The 18395-nt window shown below is 40.2% G+C and overlaps 1 protein-coding gene across 12 annotated transcripts in view; it reads left to right on the top strand.

Annotated features, from left to right (window-relative positions):
- Window positions 1–433: 433 nt before the first annotated feature.
- BCLAF3 (BCLAF1 and THRAP3 family member 3) overlaps window positions 434–18395 on the top strand; it is a 59019-nt gene continuing 41057 nt past the window's right edge. For 5 of the 12 annotated variants that reach the window (XR_012493535.2, XM_019755422.3, XM_019755424.3 and 2 more), the window contains exons 1-3: window positions 437–611; window positions 14315–14401; window positions 17527–18090. Coding sequence is in view for 10 of the 12 variants with exons in the window: in XM_019755422.3 (XP_019610981.2) it covers window positions 14349–14401; window positions 17527–18090 (617 nt within the window). In the remaining 2 variants the exon portion in view is untranslated. Of the gene's footprint in view, window positions 612–14314; window positions 14402–17526; window positions 18091–18395 lie in introns of all 12 variants that reach the window. The other 7 variants (XR_012493534.2, XM_019755420.3, XM_074324266.2 and 4 more) reach the window with 5 other exon arrangements.

The raw sequence follows: 18395 nt of genomic DNA, 5'->3' as shown, positions 1-18395 counted from the left end.
AATTTGACGCCACTGGGAAGGTTAGAGATTGAATAGGCAGGGAGAGAGGCCACAGCGGTGCAGGTTCAGGTGGGCTGGCTCTGGAAAGGCTTTGAAGGCCAAGCCGGGGACTGAAAGGCTACTTTTGGCTCCTGTGTGCCCATCTGCACAAGGCTGGATGGCCCACGGAACCAAGCTCCTGCTCCTGACTGAGGGGTCAGCTCCATTCCCTGACCCTCAACCGCCAGGATCCCTGGCCGTGGAACGCCCCACGCAGTCCTTCCTTCCCGGCGGGCGGGGCGGAACACGGCGCACGCGCTCTGGACAGAGCGGCAGTGGTGGGAACTGCCGGCAGAGGGCGCAGGCGCTTTGGACGGAGCTGCCGGGGCCCGGCAGCCTGGCTGGGAAAGAGTTGAGAGCAGGGGTCTGGCGAGCCTGCCCAGTGCGAAGCCGCGGACAGTAGGCGGGACCAGGGCGGGGCGAGGCGGTTCCGGAAGGAAGTGTTTCCGGGTCCCGCAGCCCGGCTGATGTAGTTGCGGTTACGTTGCTGTGGTAGGTTGCGGCCGTTAGACGGGCGAGGCCCGAGGGGCCGGTGTCGGCGGCGGTGGCGGCTACGGGAACCTCCCGGCCGGGTGAGTGGCCCTGGGGGGGGGGCGGACGGGTCGAGGAGGCTCCGGTCCGTGGGGAGGGCGTGTCCGTTGCCCGCGAGGAGCCGGTCTTGAGGCGGCGGGGTGGATGCTGCGGCCCGGCTCCGACTCCCGGGCAACCGTTCCCCTGCCACTACCTCAGGCCACTGGGCCGGTGCCTTCTCTCAGGCGCGGCGACCCGGGCACCTGCTGCCGCGGCCCGGATCCTCCCCCGCCGTCGGGCAGGCTGCGTCTGCCATGCGGACGGGCGGAGCTGTGTCCAGGGACGGTGCCCTTGTCTCTGAGGCGGCCCCGGACGCGCTGCCGGCGGGACCAAGCCAGGGAGCCCCTGCTTTGTCCTCCTCCGGAGGCGCTCCTGCCGCACCGCGGCATCTTCCTCAGCTAACGTCCAGAATGAGTAGTGAAGGCTGCCCTTTATCCTGCACTGGGAAGTAAAACTTGTCTTTTTAGAAACGTGTACTGAAAATGGGCGCATCTCCTGTGCTTCTCTAGCGTGTATTTAAGAAACTGGGCCAGTCACTGTCGGATTGTCCGGGAGGGAGGGAGGGAGGGAGGGGAAGAAATGTGAGCGAAACTTAGCCTCCCAAAGATTTTCCTCTCTGGGTGCTTTTAGAGCTGCCCCTTAGGGGATGCCTTTCTGGAACAAAGTGAAAACTACAGGTAGAAATCAGGAAGGTCGCTCAGACTTCTGGTCAGGCAACGTTTTGTAGCATTTTTCTGAAAGCGAAATGGTACAAATAAAAGACTGGAATTTGAAAAGAGGTTTTGATGTGGATTCATGAGTGCTTATTTTTCAACGTTCTTTTTTGTTGTTGAGGTAACACTGGTTGATAACGTAAGTTGCGGGTGTACAACATAATTCAATGCTATTTTAATGGTAATGGTATAGTAATTAGTTTTTAATGGTATTTTTAAAAAATGGCTTCTAAAATGTTCTTTCGAAAACCCCGCTGTTTCACACCCCCAGGCGTCTTTAAAACGTCTTATTAGCTTTTAGTAACACATATACAAAATTTCTAAAATAGACAAAACCATAATAAAGAAAATCCAATTTCACCATTCCAAGTCACCATTGTGAATATGATTGCACTGGCTGTACAACTCCAGTCTTTTTCTATGCAGAGATGAATGCATGGATTTTTCTAAGGTGGATTCTCTTTGGTAACCATTTTTTTTTCTGACTGCATAGCATGCTATTTTATGGCTGTAGTAATTTATTTAGTTGGTTATTCCCAGTTTTTCACTACTTAAACACATTGTTGGAGAAATGTAAAACCTGCATTATCTGTGATTACTTTCCTAGTGTACATTCCTAGATGATAGAATTGTTGGTTTGGTGTTGTTGTTTTTTTAATGTGAATTGCTCTATTTCCCTCTAGAAAGGATGTGCTATTTTGCACTCCCACCAACAATCTGTGAGTGTCCTTTTCCACACCCTAACAAAAGGCAACATTTAAAGGATTCTATAAGAAACAATTTGGGGCCATTTACATTCTTCTCTCCAACCATGTGCAGGTGTTCTTCTCTAGCTAGCCTTTTTTTTTCCCTTATTTGTTGATAGCATTTCAGTCCCTCATCTTTTATTCCACCTTTACCCAGTTTAGTAAAGAAAGGTTATCTAGGTGAGGCAAAGGCATCATAGATTGAGCAGGAGATTTGAAATCAGGACTTCCTTGAATTCCAGTGTATCTGAATACCTTGCACAAGTCACTTACCTTTTTTTAAGGGACTATTTCCTCAACTCTGAATTTGAGATTATAGGTAAAGCGTTTTGCCTTACCTTTATTATAATGTGGTTTTAAGTGTCAAATGAGACATTGATGGAAAAGTACATTTAAGCATACTTTGTCTTGTTGCTAGTTATCTTGTAAGAATTTCAGAGCACAAAAGTATATTGATTTTTTAAAAAAGTCATATCTGAATTCAAAACTCGATTCTGTGATACCCTTTGCCCCCACACTCTTTCACTCCTTAAATTTGCAGTTTTGTATTACTGCCTTAGATTATATTAAAAACGATATCAGAGTTATGAAATTATTAGTGAGTGAATGAATCTACACAAATGTTGAAGGAGGAAATATTTTAAGGCACTATATACAAAGTTGAGGGGGACAGATACAAAGCTAAATAAAACACAGTCCTTGGGATCAAGATAAATAAAACATAGTTTTTGTGTCCTAGAGGCTACAGAATGTGCAGGCAGCTAGAGGGCATAATAGGTGCTTTCCAAATTTAGACAGCAATTTTAGATGTGATGCAGGATGTCAACTATTCTTGAGTGTGCTAAAGCCCAATTCTGCTGACTGAGCATCTACGCAAATGACCAGCAAATGACCAGGCCAGCCGCGTCTTCAGGGTCATCTTTCTGAAGGTAGGCCTTGCAAAGTGGGGAAGTGTGAGTATTGGAGTCTGAGGACCTGGATTCTAGTTTCAGGTCTTTCACTGGAGCAGATTGGTTAACCTCTTTGAAGCTTGGTTTCTTCATCAATGAGATGGAGGTAATTCCAGCTTCCTCAAAGGCTTATGAGGATTAAATGAGATAGTACTTGCAGCACACTCAGTGAACCAGAAAGTACTGGCGCTCCTGGGATCCTTCTTATCCACTGAAGACTTAAACTCTCCAGGAAGTCAACTAGGTCTCTTCCAACTTTGTATGCCTCACCCCTAGCAGTCACTGGCCGTACTTTTTGCTAAATTAACATAAAATGTGACTGCTGATAAAAATTCAGTTTTGACCATTGAGGAAGGCAGTATGTAAATGTGGGATATTGGGAGAAATTGACTACATCCTAAACCTACTCAAGTTGCTGCCATTTTGAAACCTCCCTAGACCCCAGTCATCCAGCTGCAACCCAGTTTCTCTCCCCTTTCAGCTAGATTGTTAGAGTTAATAATTGGCTTTCTCAGTCTCCTTACCTTCTGCTGAAGCCAAGTGGTTGTATTTTCCCTCTTTTTGTTGGATCTCTGCAGCTTTTTGCCATGAAAGTCTCCTTTCTTGAAACATCCTTCTTTAGTTTCCAAGATTTATGCTCCAGGGTTTCCTTCTTCCCCAGAGGATGGAGCTTCTAATCTCTGGCTAGTTCATCTTTGAAAGGTTGGTGTTCCTGTAGGCTTGATATTTTGTGTGTGTGATATACCGGCTCTGGAATAATTTATAGAGCACTGAGGCTATCTGGTGTTTGAAGGTTTGTTAGAAATTCCCGATGACACCATCTGGGCCTGATGCTTTTTCATGGGATAAATATTATTTCCTTAATAATTTTCTCTATTGTATGGAAATTGGTTTATTTAAGCTTTCTTCTAACTCTAATGGGGTCAATGTTAATAATCTGTATTTTTCTAGCAAATTATCCCTTTCCTCTGGATTTTCAAATTTATTAGAGGGTTACAAAGTAATGTCTTGTGATTTAAATTTTTTTCTTCCATATCAGTGGTTATTTCCCCCTTGCCGTTTCTTATTTTGTATATTTGTGCTTTCTCTTTTTTCTTAATCAAGTTATATAGTGGTTTATCTATTTTAATTTTTTCACAAATGACAGAATTTTGATTAATTACTTCGATCTAGTTTTTAATTCTCTTCCTCTACTTTTTAATTTTTATTATTTCCTTCCTTGTGCTTTCTTTTGGTTTACCTTGTTATTTTTCAGGTTTGTTTGTTTTTTGCCATGGAAATGAATTTATTTTTATTCTTTCATTTTTTATTGACAAAGGTATTTACTGCAATGAATTTTCCTTTGATCAGTGCTTTAAATGCTCCCCATGAAATCTAATATGTAGTGCTTTCATTGTCATTATTTCTTTAAAAATCTATAATTTTAGTTACAAAAATAACAGGAGTGGTTCAATAGGTTTTAAAATTTCTAGGTGGACGGGCCTTTTTGTTTTTTTGTTTTTGTTAGTAAATTCTAGTTTTATTGCATTATGATCAGAGAGTATTGTTTATAATGTTTGTGTTTTATGGAAGTTACTGATGTTTTCTTTGTGACATAATATATGATTATTTTTGGTGAATGTAGTGTATGTACTTGAGAAGAATGTGTTTTTTCTAGTATCAGAGTGTAAAGTTTGAGAAATATCCTTAAGATTTACTGTACTGATTATGCTGTTTAGACCTTCTATCTCCTTATTTTTGGTTCACCTGGTCTAATATACCACTGAGAGTGCTATAGTAAAGTCTCCTATTATTAGTGTGTTCCTATGTCTCCTTGCATCTCTTGTAGTTCTTTTTTTTCCCTAAAGGTGGTTGCTATGTTACATTCATGTGGATATATTTTTATTTGTTCTAGCTTCATCATGGATTGTGGCTTTTAGCTTTAGAAAGTGTTTTTCTTTGTATGAATGCTTTGGGGCTTGAATTCTGCCTTCCCTTATCTCAGGATTTCCACCCCCTGCTCTCTTTTTTTTCCCATTTGCTTGGTATACTTTGGCCATATTTTCATTTTAGCCTTTCAGAATCACTGTTTTAAATGTGTTTTGTATGACTCCTTGTTTTATTTTGTGATCCAAGTTGAAACTTTTTATTTCAATAGGTAAGTTAAACCCATTCACATTTCTTGCTGGGACTGATAACTCTATCCTAATATTTTATAATTATATGTATTTTGTTATATTTGCCCTTTTTTTTGCTGTGAGGTGTGTCTTTTGCTTTTTTATTTAAAGCAATTGGGGTATTTAGGAAGGTTTGTATTTTTGTTAACCTTTTTAAATGTCCTTACTCTCCTCTTTGTTTATTTAAACTTTTGTGTGTGCATGAGAAATACGTTGTTCCATGAAATCAAAGTAGGATAATGATAGGGAACAGTGGGGTTCTCTATGCACTTCTAGCTGCTCCTTACTGCAGAACTGGTGATGACATCTAACCACTGGGGCCAAGAGAATAATTCATGCTCTGGTTTCCTTTGATCTGCAATCGCCCTCTTGTTCTGTGGGCTCCGACTTGGTCTGGGTCTGTGCTAGGAGTGTGGCTTTGTTGAAAAGGCTTTCCTGGGGAATTCTTTGTATTGTTAAATGCTGAGTTCACAGTTAGTATGGAATCTCAGTTGATTTGGAGGGGGGAGGGTAACAGGTTTACTGAGCTATAATTTACATAGCACACAAGTCACCCATTTAAAAGTGGACAATTCAGTGTTTTTAAATCTATTCACAGAGTTATGCAGCCATCATCACACTCTAATTTTAGAACAATTCATCACCCCAAAAAGAAACCCCTGTGCCCCAGTTTCCATTAGGCAACCACTAATCTACTTTCTGTGGATTTGCCTATTCTGGACCTTTTATATAAATGGGATCATACAACATGTGGTCCTTTGTGACAGGCTTCTGTCCCTTAGGATAATGGTTTCAAGGTTCATCCCTGTTTAACCACGTGTCTGCTTCATTTCTTTTTATGGCGAAATAACATTCCTTTGTATGGAAAGACCGCGTTTTGTTATTCATTCATCTCTCAGTGGACATTTGGGTTGTTTATACTTTTTGGCTATTATGAATAATGCTGCTGTGAATATTTGTGTACAGGTTTTTGTGTGGACATATATTTCTCTTGGGTATATATGTACCTAGGAGTGGAATTGCTGGGTCATATGGTAACTCTATTTTTAATTTTTTAAGGAACTGCTAGACTGTTGTATAAAGCAGCGGCATCATTTTACATTCCCGCCAGCAATATGAGGGTTCCATTATCTCTACATCTTTTCAGTACCTTTTTATTATCTTTGAATATAGCCATCCTGGTTGGTGTGAAGTGATATCTCATTATGATTTCGATTTGCATTTCCCTAATGATTAGTGACGTTGGGCATCTTTTCATGTGCTTATCTTTGGAGAAATGTCTGTTCAGCTGTTTTGCCCATTTTTAATTGGGTTGTCTTTTATTATGAGTTGGAAGAGATTTTTATATGTTCTAGATGCACTCCCCTATCAGACATGATTTGCACAAAATTTTCTCCCATTGTATGGGTTGTCTTTTCACTTTTTTAATAGCATGTTTTACAGTGTAAACATTTTTAATTATGATGATACCCAGTTTATCTATTTTTTTGTTGTTGTTTTTGTGGTTTTGGTGTCATATCTGAGAAACCACTGCCTGATCCAAGGTCACAAAAACGATTTATCCTTATGTATTCCTCTAAGTTTCATAGTTTTAGTTCTTATATTTAGGTCTTTGATCCATTTTGAGTTAATTTTTGTATACGGTGTGAGGTAGGGCTTAACTTTATTCTTTTGCTTGAGGATAGCAAGTTGTCCCAGCACTGTATGGATTTGTTTAACCTCTTAATATCTGATTTATCAGGTTTCCCCGCTCAGTATACTTTAAAAGCAACATGGAGCTTTTACTGTTATTCTCGTTTCCTGTCTCTTCCATGTTTTAGTTGCAACGTTTCCACTCTGTTACAATATGCAGCTTCCACCTTCATCTTCATCTTTTGTTAAACGTCTTATATCTACATTTACATATTTTAAAATGCTCACTGTCAACTTTGCTGACTTTTTCTTAGTTACCATTTGGTTGGATGAAGCTCATCCTCTAGTAGATTCCTCAGGAAAGGCTAGTAAGTGAAGAAATTCCCTATATTCTTGTATGTCGAAAACTTTTTCTGTAGCCTTGATATTTGAGGGGCAACTTGGCTGACAAAATCTTTGGATCACACTTTAATTGATTTTATTTTATTTTTTAATTTTAAATGCTGATCCATTGTTGTCTTGCATTGTATGTTGATTTTGAAATTTCTGATGCTAGTCTAATTCTTTTGGACTTGTAAGTTATTCCTTTTACCTAGAGGTCTGGAGAATTTTGCCTTTATCTTTAAAATCAAATCATTTTTACTAGGCTGTGTTTCAGAGTTGATTGTTTTAGGTTAATTTTCCCAAGTATCTGGTGAGCTCTTCAGTGTGTAGGTAAAGTCAGGTCTTTTTCCATTTCTGGAACGTTTTCTTGAATTACAGTTTCAAGTATTAGTTCAGTTTTATTGTTGGATTTTCTTCTCAGGGGCTATAATAACATGAATATTCTTCCTTCTTTACCTGTCTTCTACTTTCACTACTTTTGTCTTTTCGCCTTCCCCCAGTTTTCATTTTTCTTGGTGGTTTTCCTGACTTTCTTCAGTGTCCCTTGTTAAATTTTCATTTGAGTTTATTTTCCCTTGGGCTCCTTGTAATTTATTCTTCACTTCTGAGATCATTTAGTCTTTTTCTCCTTTTTTTCCCTGAGGTCGATTAACTTTTTTTCTGTCATTTCACTCTGATTTTGGGTTTATTTCTGTTCTTAGTTTTTACATTTTTGATGCAAGGTGAAGTTGTTTTTTTTTTTTTTTTTTTTTTTAGATTTTTTATCGGGGAAGGGGAACAGGACTCCATTGGGGAACAATGTGCACTTCCAGGATCCCCCCCAAGTCAAGCTATTGTCCGCCCAATCCCAGCTGTGGAGGGCGCCACTCAGCCCCAAGTTATTGCCCCTTCAGTCTTAGTTGTGGAGGGCACAGCTCAGCTCCAGGTCCAGCCGCCGCTACCAGTTACAGGGGCACAGCCCACCATCCCTTGTGCAGGAGTCAAACTGGCAACCTTGTGGTTGAGAGGACACGCTCCAACCGAGCCATCCGGGAGCTCAGTGGCACCTCAGCTCAAGGTGCTGTGTTCAATCTTAGTTGCAGGGGGCGCTGCCCACCATCCCTTGCGGGACTCAAGGAACTGAACCGGCAACCTTGTGGTTGAGAGCCCACTGGCCCATGCGGGAATCGAACCGGCAGCCTTCGGAGTTAGGAGCACGGAGCTCTAACCGCCTGAGCCACTGGGCCGGCCCTTTTTTTTTTTTTGAATATCCTTAAATGCTTTGGGATATATTTAATTCTGTTTGGAATACAGACTAAGGGTTTTCTTCTGCTTCATGGTTTTTTGGGGAGGAATTTTCCTCAGTTGAGAAATTCTTTGTCTATTTTCTTGTAAACACACAGGATATCAGACTTTAAAATTTCTGCAAACCTCACAAGTGTGAAATGGCATCTTCTTGTTTTAATTTTATCTTCATGATTAGGTAGGGTTGAGGCATCTTTCTATGTTCAAGGGCAGATGGGTTCATTTACTGCCCTTGGGCCTGTCCAGTTCACTCTGGAATAGCAGTCAGTAGAAATGAATTTATCTCCTTCCATCACCATATATTCTGTCTGACTTATTTCGCTCAGCATTACTCTCTCAAGATCCATCCATGTTGTCACAAATGTTCCTATATCATCTTTTCTTACCGCCGAATAGTATTCCATTGTGTATATATACCACAACTTCTTTATCCATTCATCTATCGAAGGACATTTTGGTTGTTTCCATGTCTTGGCCACTGTAAACAAAGCTGCAATGAACATTGGAGCACACGTGTCTTTATCTCTAAATGGGATTTATAGATGATGTAATACAGAATTGTGCACCTGAAATCTATGTAATTTTACTAACAATTGTCACCCCAATACATTTAATAAATAAAAAAAAGTAGATATTCCAACATGAAAGGCTAATAAATGAAAAAAAGATGTCGTGATTTTAATAAAAAAGTAATTTAGGGCAAAAAAAAAAAAAAGAAAGAAACGAATTTATCTTCTGTTATTGACATCTCCTTTTCCGAAGCCACAAACCCTGCTGGTGTTTCAGTCTTTCCTTTCTGCTCCCGCTCCCGCTCCCGCTCTTCACCCACTCAAAAAGGTGAATAACTATGCTAGTCATAAGCAAGTTTAAATCAGGGATCAACGCACTTTTAATGTAAAGGACCAGTAAATAAAATATTTACCTAAGATAGTAAATATTTTAGGCTTTGTGGGTCACATGTAGTCTCTGTCACGTAGTCCTTTTTCTTTTTTAGCAAGCCTTTAAAAATGTAAAAACCATGCTTATCTCAGACTTGTAGGATTTAAATTAACTCTCCTTTCTTATTCATTAAGCCCCTGAGCCAGTACTTTTCATTACTGGCTGATGTGCACTAAGCAGTTGCCAACAACATTAAGTTTTTAAAAAACAGCTTTATGGAGATATAATTAACAGGTTTAAAGTGTGCAATTCAGTGGTTTTTAGTATGCTTGCTGAGTTGTGCAACCATCTGTACAAGGTGTGATCAAATAATGCGGTGAATGTTTAAATAAAAAAAATTACTACAGTAAAAGACACACTGCCATTAACCCCCTCAAAATACTCCCCCTCGCTTTGAACATGTATCCCATCATTCTTGCCACTTTCTGAAGCAGTTTTGGAAGTCCTCTTTCGTGAGTGTCTTTAGTTGCTCTATTGTGGCTGCCCTGATGTCCTGAATCATGTTGACTTTGGGGAAGAGCCAGAAGTTGCACGGTGCCAGATCCAGTGAATAAGGTGGATGAGGACACACCGTAATGTTTTTATTTGACAGAAATTGCAGTACCAGAAGCGATGTGTGACATGGAGCATTGTCATGATGGAGGATGATTGATAGCACACTTTAAAACACCTTCTCTCAACCGTAGCTCACACCCGACTGACTGCACTGAACAAGTTGAAACTTGTCACACACTGTTACTAAGGTTCGATGTTCCGCTTCCCGTATTGAAGATCCCTGCCTTTCCGTTGGATGGCACTCGGCAGCAGCATTCACTGTGTTGTGTAATCACAACGGGGAAAGGCTCCGTGCCACACATCGCTTCTGGTACAGCAATTTCTTTCAAATAAAGACATTACAATGTGTCCTCATCCACCTTATTCACCGGATCTGGTACCATGTGACTTCTGGCTCTTCACCTAAGTCAAAATGACCATGAAAGGTAAATGTTTTGAATCGGTTCAGGACATCAAGGCAGCCACGACAGTGCAACTAAAGACACCCATGAAAGAGGACTTCCAGAACTGCTTCAGAAAGTGGCAAGAACATGGAATAAGTGTGTTTGAAGTGAGGGAGAGTATTTTGAGGGGGATTAATGGCAATGTGTCTTTTACTGTAATACATCTTTTTTTATTTAAACATTCATCATAATTTTTTTATCACACCTCATAATATCTGATCTAATCTTAGAGCATTTCCATCCCCCTAAAGCTAACCTTTTTACAGCTGTGAGGTATAATTTACATGCAATAAAACTCACCCATTTTTGAGTTAATAGTTTGAAATTTAGTAAAACTAATTTTAATATTAGCAAAGGAAAATATTCTAAGTAATACTTCTTTTAATCACATAATTAGTGAATCTCACTTGTAAACATTTTCTCCCACGTGACCCCCACCTTTTCCTTTAAACCAGTAATTCTGTAGTCCCCGGACCAGCAGCATCTGCATCATCTGGAAACTTGCTAGAAGTGGGGCCCACCCCTGGGGTAAGGTCCAGCAATCTGTGTTTTAACCAGTCTTTCAGGTGATTCAGACATACACTGAAGTTTGAGAACCACTGCTCTAAGGTATGTCCCCGAGTGGAATTGCTGGGCTGTGGGATATGAGCACATTCAACTTTAACTGCTAACCCCTTCAAACTGGTTATACTCATATACTCAGCTGGCAATCTGTGAGAGTCCCTCTCATTCCATATCCTCACCAACACTCCGGAAGATGCGACTTCCTTTTTTTTTCTCTTTTTTTTGGAGGGGTCAATCTGATGGGTGTGGAATGCTTATGACCTTATTCGTGTTTGTTCAGTTATTAATGAGGTGAAATATCTCAGATGTCCATAGGTCATTTGAGTTTTGTGTTCTGTAATAATGTTGTTTGGAGTCTTTTGCCTATTGAAATAAATACAGTTACACAAACAAAAATAATCACAATGTATTGAAATGATCACAGAATAAACCCAGAATTCCCAAGAAGAAAGAAATTTGGGGAAAAAATAAAGTCAAGGGAAGAATCCCAGGGGAGAAGATGGTCAGTCCTGAAAGAATAGGGATTTTCAGGCGGAATGAGGGAAGGCCATCTATGTGGTTGGAACAGCATGACCTGATCAGGGAAAAGCAAGTAGTGTGGTGTGGTATACTAATAAGGTATGTGGAGGGAAAGACATACATAAGGCAAGGAGAAAAGTAGGAAGTGACTAGATGTATGGATTTTAAATTTGTTTAGTCTTTTACTGATTTGATTGTTGGGCATTTGGGTTATAAGTTTGGGTGATTTTTTTTCCTTTTCTATTATAAGTAAAGCGGATATAGACATCTTAGCATATATAGCTAATTTTTTGTTTTAAATTATTTTAGAATAACTTTAAGCTGAAAAGATTAGATTAAAGGAAAGTAGGCAAGATTAGTTTCATAGTTTCTTACATATTTGGAAATGACCCATCATTAAGAATATGTAAATCAAAACCACAGTTGAAGTACCACTTCACCCCCACTAAGATTGCTATAATCCAAAAGACGGACAAGAACAAATGTTGGTGAAGGTGTAGAAAAATTAGAACCCTCATACATTGCTGGTGAGAATGTAAAATAATGGAGCTGCTTAGAAAAATTTGTAAGTCGCTCAAAAAAATAAAACATAGCATTATCATGACTGCAATTCTGCTCCTAGGTATATAACCAAGAGAAATAAAAATACATGTCCACACAAAAACTTGTACACAAATGTTCATAGCATTATGCATAATAATAAAAAATAGAAGCAACCCAGATGTCCATTGAGTGATGAATAAATAAACTGTGGTATACCCACACAGTGGAATATTATTCAGCCATAAAAGGGTGAAGTACAGACACACAGTAAAACAACGATGACCTTTGAAAACATTATGCTAAGGAAAAGAAGCCAGTCACAAAAGACCACATATTGTATGAGTCCATTTACATGAAATGTCCAGAATAGGCAACTCCTAGAAACAGAGAATAGACTAGTGGTTGTCACGGGAGGGGAGAAATGTGGAGAGACTGCTAATGGGGTTTCTTTTAGACGGGATAAAATGTTCTAAAATTAGGTTGTGCTGATGGTTGTACATCCCTGTGACTGTATTGAAAAACATTGAATTGTACACTTTAGATGGGTAAATTGTATGGTTTGTGAATTATATCTCAATAAATCTTTTCCAAAACAATAAAATGGAAAAAAATATTACCTTGCAGAAAAATTATGCTTTTTAATCATCACCAACAATATTTGGTGTCTCACACACAACCTTTGGGTTTATTATTATTATTTTTGTTCAGCACAATAGGTATGAAATGATAACCAAAGCTTCTTTAGTTAAATTATAAGCTCCCTCAGTAGAATGTAAGCTCCAGGGCGCAGGAATTTTTGCCTGTTTCTGTTCACTGCTGTATCCCCAGAACAGTGCCTGGCAAATAATAGGTACTCAGTTGAGTACTTGTTGAAGGAATGTATTTTGATATTTACTGAGTAAACATTTTCCCCTTTAGTGTCTTAATTTCATAGTACATCTGAACTAATTGCCCTTCCAAGCCTCAAATTGTTTTTCGAAAAAAGCAGTGTTGTAACTAAATGAATTGAATTGAATGTACTTCTTCTGGTGAGTGATCTGGTTCAAGTCCTTTGACCTTAATATGCTTTTACTTTCTTCTGAAATTCATTATAACAATAGTTTGCAAATGTTTGACTCTGAAGACTCCTTTTTTAAACCGATGTCCACATAATAACAGTTGTACTTTATCAGTCAATGGAAAAAGTACATAGTGGCAAGAAGCCATTTATATTTCAACAACCTCCACAGTATCTTCAGAAATTTGCAAAATAGAGGTTATAATATATGAGACATATATTATGTAGTCTGTGCATGCTGGTTGTATGTATTTAGTCATGGAACCATGGCAATAATTTTGAAAGCCACCAAGAGTTTGGGGCCAGTAAGTTGGGAACTACTTAATTATATTATCAGAACTGAGGAGGGTTACTGAAATGTAAATAATAGCTAGTATAGAAGATTATGCCTGAATCGTGGATTTTTCAATTCAGTTCCTAAAGCCGTCAGTTTCTTTTAAAGACTGAAGAATATTTTAAAAATCAAGTTTACGTGTTTTTCAAAATTTACTTATTTGATATTGCTTATTTTAGCAAAAAAATTAGAAGCAAGCTAAATGTCTAATCGTGCTTAACTAAGTTTTGGTATATTTATCTGGTGGAAGTTAGGTAGCAATTGAGTACTATAATTAGGCATTGTGATTCTTATTATCCCACAATTTAAAAAGCAGGAGATAGCATCAAGTGTTCCTAAACATGTTGACAGTGATTATATGAAATGTTTATTTATGTACATGCAAAGACAGGCAGATAGTAGTGGTTGTGTTCAGAGAGAAGAGTTCTGGGTAATTTTTTCTCTTGGGAACACTTACTTCACGGTTGCTATGTGTGAGGCGCTATTCTAAGCTCTTCTCATGAGTCAACTCAGGGATCATCAAACTACATTGCACTTGGTGTTTGGGGCCTGTTTTTTTGTGTAGCCCCTGAGCTAAGAATAGTTTGTATATTTTTAAAAGAAGGTTGTTTAAGAAAAGAAGAAGAAAGAGATGCATAGAGTCTTTATATGGCCCACAAAGCCCAAAATAGTTACTGTCCGGTCTTTTACAGAAAATGTTTGCTGACCTCTGATTTAATTTATTTTAACCTCACAACATTCCAATAAGGCAGGTCCTATTATTAAAACCCCTATTTTACAGATGAGAAAACTGAGGCACAGAGGGCTTAAGTCAGTGGCATTCACTGTTTTTAGAACAGATTGTAGGCTGTTTCTACAAACTTGCTAATACTGTGTTTCTTTGCAGTGTTAAAAGTGGATCGTGGCTCACGTGTCAAAGGATGGCACGGTCACGGTCACGGTCACGGTCTGGATCCCCCAGGTGGAAACACAGGTGAGCAGTTCTTAGTTTAGCAGAGCAAGCTTGGATTTGGGTTGTACTTTGATGTTCAAATTCACCAGTACTGTTAAAAACCTATTTTAATGAGCTCATGGGACCTGGTTATTCACAGTAGGTGCTTTATAGGCTGGAGGTTGCATTTCTAAGATTTAGGAGTGGACAGCTTTCTTTAATGACAGCTGGCCGCTAGAATTAATCCATAATAAAAAGAAACGTCATGGCCACAGCAAGGGAGAGCGCGAAACACCTTTGAGATGTTATGTTTCGCAGCTGTAAGTGGTTTAGAACTTTTCAGTGTATATTTTATTTATTTGTTTATTTCATAATCAATATGTTGGAAGAAATTGAGAGTTAGAAAATTGGGATTTTCCTATTTCTTCTTCATGGCAGAATAATAGAGTTTTGAATAACTCACTTGTAGTTCAAGTCTTCTCTTTCCTGGATGGTAGTAGCAAACATATATAGAATTAGATTGCAACAATTCACCAGTATTTATCATATACCTGCTGCTGGCAGGGTCTGGGGCTACAGAGGAAAATATGCCATCGTGTGACCCTCAGCAAGCACACAGGCCGGCTGGAGACGTGGACGCCATCGGCACTGATACAGTGGGAAAGTGCGTGCGGGTCCACGGGGAGGGAATAGTTTTGCTTTTGTGGGGGTGGGGAGGCAATACTAAGAAAGTCTTCAAAGAAGAGGTGAGATTTTAGCCGGCCATTTAAGGATAAGTAGAATTGTTAAAGGAAGGAAGAAAGAAGTGTTCCAGTTAAGGGGGACAACAGGAGCAAAGGGGCAGAGCTGAGAAAATGACTAGTTCGTTGAAAAGCCCATAATTACCTACACAAAAGGCAGACCAAGAGTTTTCATGTTAATGTCACTTGGCCGCTGTGCTTGTTCATTGTGGGTCTATAATCACAAATCAATCATTTCTTCAACAGTTTCAATTTGGAGTTGGTAAGACCAAATTGTAATGGGAAGGAGCTTCAGACAAAAAGGGAATGTAAAGAAGTGAATGATTTTAACATGGGGGGCATCTCAGAGCTCGTTTTGGTTCACCTTTTTGTGGTAGACCTTGGTGAGGGAGCAGAAAAGACCCAAGCTTAGTGCGTGATTTCTGGATTCCTCCTCAAGACTCTGTCCAAAACTGTAAAGGGTCTGATATTTTACCCTACTTGTAAGCTACCAGTAACCTGGTGCAAGGCCCTCCTGCCTCAGAGGCAAAGGGGTTTATTACTCACAGGAGATCAGGCAGCCTGAGCTTCATGCTCCTGTTCCCCGTATCCCCAGCTCCCTGAGGGTGGCCGCTGCAGAGCAAAGTAGTGGGGTGACAACATGGCTGAGGAACCTGAGCACCACCAGGGCTCTCGCCTTAGAGAAGACATTATCTTATTATCCCGGACAGCAAACAGCTTGGCCCTCTGTCCCTGTGGGAGGCCCTAGTTCCATCTTCCCAGGCTGTTTGCCTTGGAACAAAAGCTGTCAATGCTTCTGTTCACAGGTGTGCAGAATGCAGGAGACCCATGGAGAATTGTCTCCCAACAGACTCCTTGGGTCTCTTTTGTCCTTTTAGGAGAATTGAAAATGATAGCAGCCATCCCAGCAATCTCACTCAGAAGAAAGGGGCTCTATGCAATAAAACCCTGATGTGAACTATGGTATCAAAGTGGTAGTCAGTGTGAAGTATGGATTAAAACAGAGATTGAGTATTTTGTCCAGTCTGGAGGAACTCAGCCTCCAAGGACAAAAACTGCCAGCTTTTCTCCTTAGCGGTGGAAGAGATGAAATCTTCTAGGAAGTCCTCAGAGGCTCCAGTTATTTCTTCCTGTGATGAGGTGCAGCCAGCTGGAGGACAGAGCTGCTGCTTCAGCTGAGTAATAATACACTTGCCAGTACATCTAGCTTGGTGATTCCAGAGGGAGATATTGCCGAGTCCAGTATATAAATCGCAGTATGTGCGCGAGGAAGCTAAATCTGCCTCCTTTCTCGGGGGGGTGCATAGACAGGTCACCAAATGGAAAGAGTTTTGCTCAAGGTTGCTCCAACTCCGCGGTAACTTCTGAAGAGGGGGCAATAACAAAAGCTGCAAGGCTAGCCACCTCATTGATTCGAAGATCTTCACCCCTGAGGGAGGAGATGGGGAGCCTGGACAGGTCAGATGGGAGGAAACGTCCTCAGGTGCAAAACGGAACTTACTGTGTTCCAGGTAGTGACACTCCTCTCGCTTATCCTGAAGTCTGGTCAATTCAGACTGACGGGTTTCTCTGGATACAGAAGCCTTCCTCAGTGGGAATGAAGGGCTCAATGTTGGTCGTGCTGAGGTATTGGAGAAGGTATTTCCAGAAAGGATGTGCCTTCCCTGGAGAGCATTACAGCAGCGTTAAAGCACATATTTGCCAAAGTTACAAGCTCGGTTTCAATAACATCTTTTATTTTATATGTAAGGGAGTAGTTCTGAGAGAGACATCAACTTATCTATTATATGTTAGTGCTATTTATGAAGGAGCTAAGCATGACATTCAAATCTTAAGACACTCTTCTTCCCCCACCCTCACATACTGTTTAAGTGTGTATTTTTTGCTGCTGGATATAGCCTTGGTAGAGAGAATAGACAATTGGAGAAACTGGGGAGTCCGTTTTGGGTCTGAATTTGAGTTTATTGTAGCTTCATAAACTCTTAGAATCTAATTTCAGAGGATATGTTCAGTTCTCCAGACTGTTCCTCACATTTACTTGCGTGAATCCTCCTGCTTGTTTCTTAGCTGACTGTTGAACCTGATGCAAGCTCTTGCTGACAGACCCCAGGACTTTGCTGTCAGCAATCTTCCCAAATGGGTCCTGCTGCTCCCCCAAGCTGGTCCTTGTCCAGCGGACAGGTGTGCTCCGCCCACATTGATATATACGCGGGTGCCTTAGTTCAGATGGAAAGAGTATGCTGGTTGGATTGGGCACACGCATAATCAGACCCCTACGTGGACAGTTTAGCACGCAGATATCCCAAATTGGTGGATTTAATCTGAGTGGAAGAAACAGTGGAAAGCAAATGTTTTATTTAGGTAAGTCATGTTAACACAGTTTATTGTCTTTAAGTGGACTAAACTTTTCTGTGTTTATTTACATAGGCCTTTATCTCCAATACCTGAATTCTACAGACAAAGACCTTTTCATGGGCATTATGACTGTGAATATAGGAGTGATCTGAAAAGACTCACCACTTGGAGAACGGACAATGAGCAACATGGACAGAGTAAACCAAGGATTCCTTCTCGTGGAAATACGTATTACCGACCTCATGAACATAGATCACCTTCCCCAAACATAAGAAGAAACTCTTTAGACGACTTTTATACTTATAAGCCTCAGCAAGTATATTTACCAGAAAGAGAGGACAATGATAGAAGGTCTCATTATATGCCCAGATACTCAGAAGGTGTATCCTACAAAGAGCACCAGAGGAATTACTATCCCCAGCAAATGCAAGGAAGGTATATTCCTGATGACCACAGAGTTAGAGGAAGTGGAACAGGAGGGAAACCACCTCAGAGGCCAATAGCAGATTCTTTTAGATTCGAAGGGAAGAGGCATGAAGATGAGTTGAGGCACCAGAGGACACACGATAAAAAAGATTATCAGTCACTTAGAAGAGGCTCTGAAGATTTTGAGAAATGGAGCTCTTTTCAGAACAGGTATAGGAAAACATTAAATCTGGGTAATTTGGTATAAAGCCCCACGTGAAAAAGTGTTTACTTTATAGTTAAAGATAACCACCTTGAAAAGCTTTTGTCTAAAAAGATAAAAAGCATTGTAATATAGTCATGGTCTACTGGTGGTAGTGAAGTATTTACGGTCAGAGTAAATCATGTTGATGGCTAGAATATTTTTTTTGAAAGATGGTATTTCCTCTTTAACCACTTTGGGCCTCTATGAGTTGGCTTGAGGGATTATAGGTTAACTTGTCACACTGCATTCTGCATTGAAAGCCATGCTACAC

Source organism: Rhinolophus sinicus, chromosome 18 (assembly GCF_057876585.1).
Source record: "Rhinolophus sinicus isolate RSI-liver-muscle chromosome 18, RSI-T2T, whole genome shotgun sequence".
Taxonomy (NCBI): domain Eukaryota; kingdom Metazoa; phylum Chordata; class Mammalia; order Chiroptera; family Rhinolophidae; genus Rhinolophus; species Rhinolophus sinicus.
This window is presented reverse-complemented; position numbering and strand designations above follow the sequence as displayed.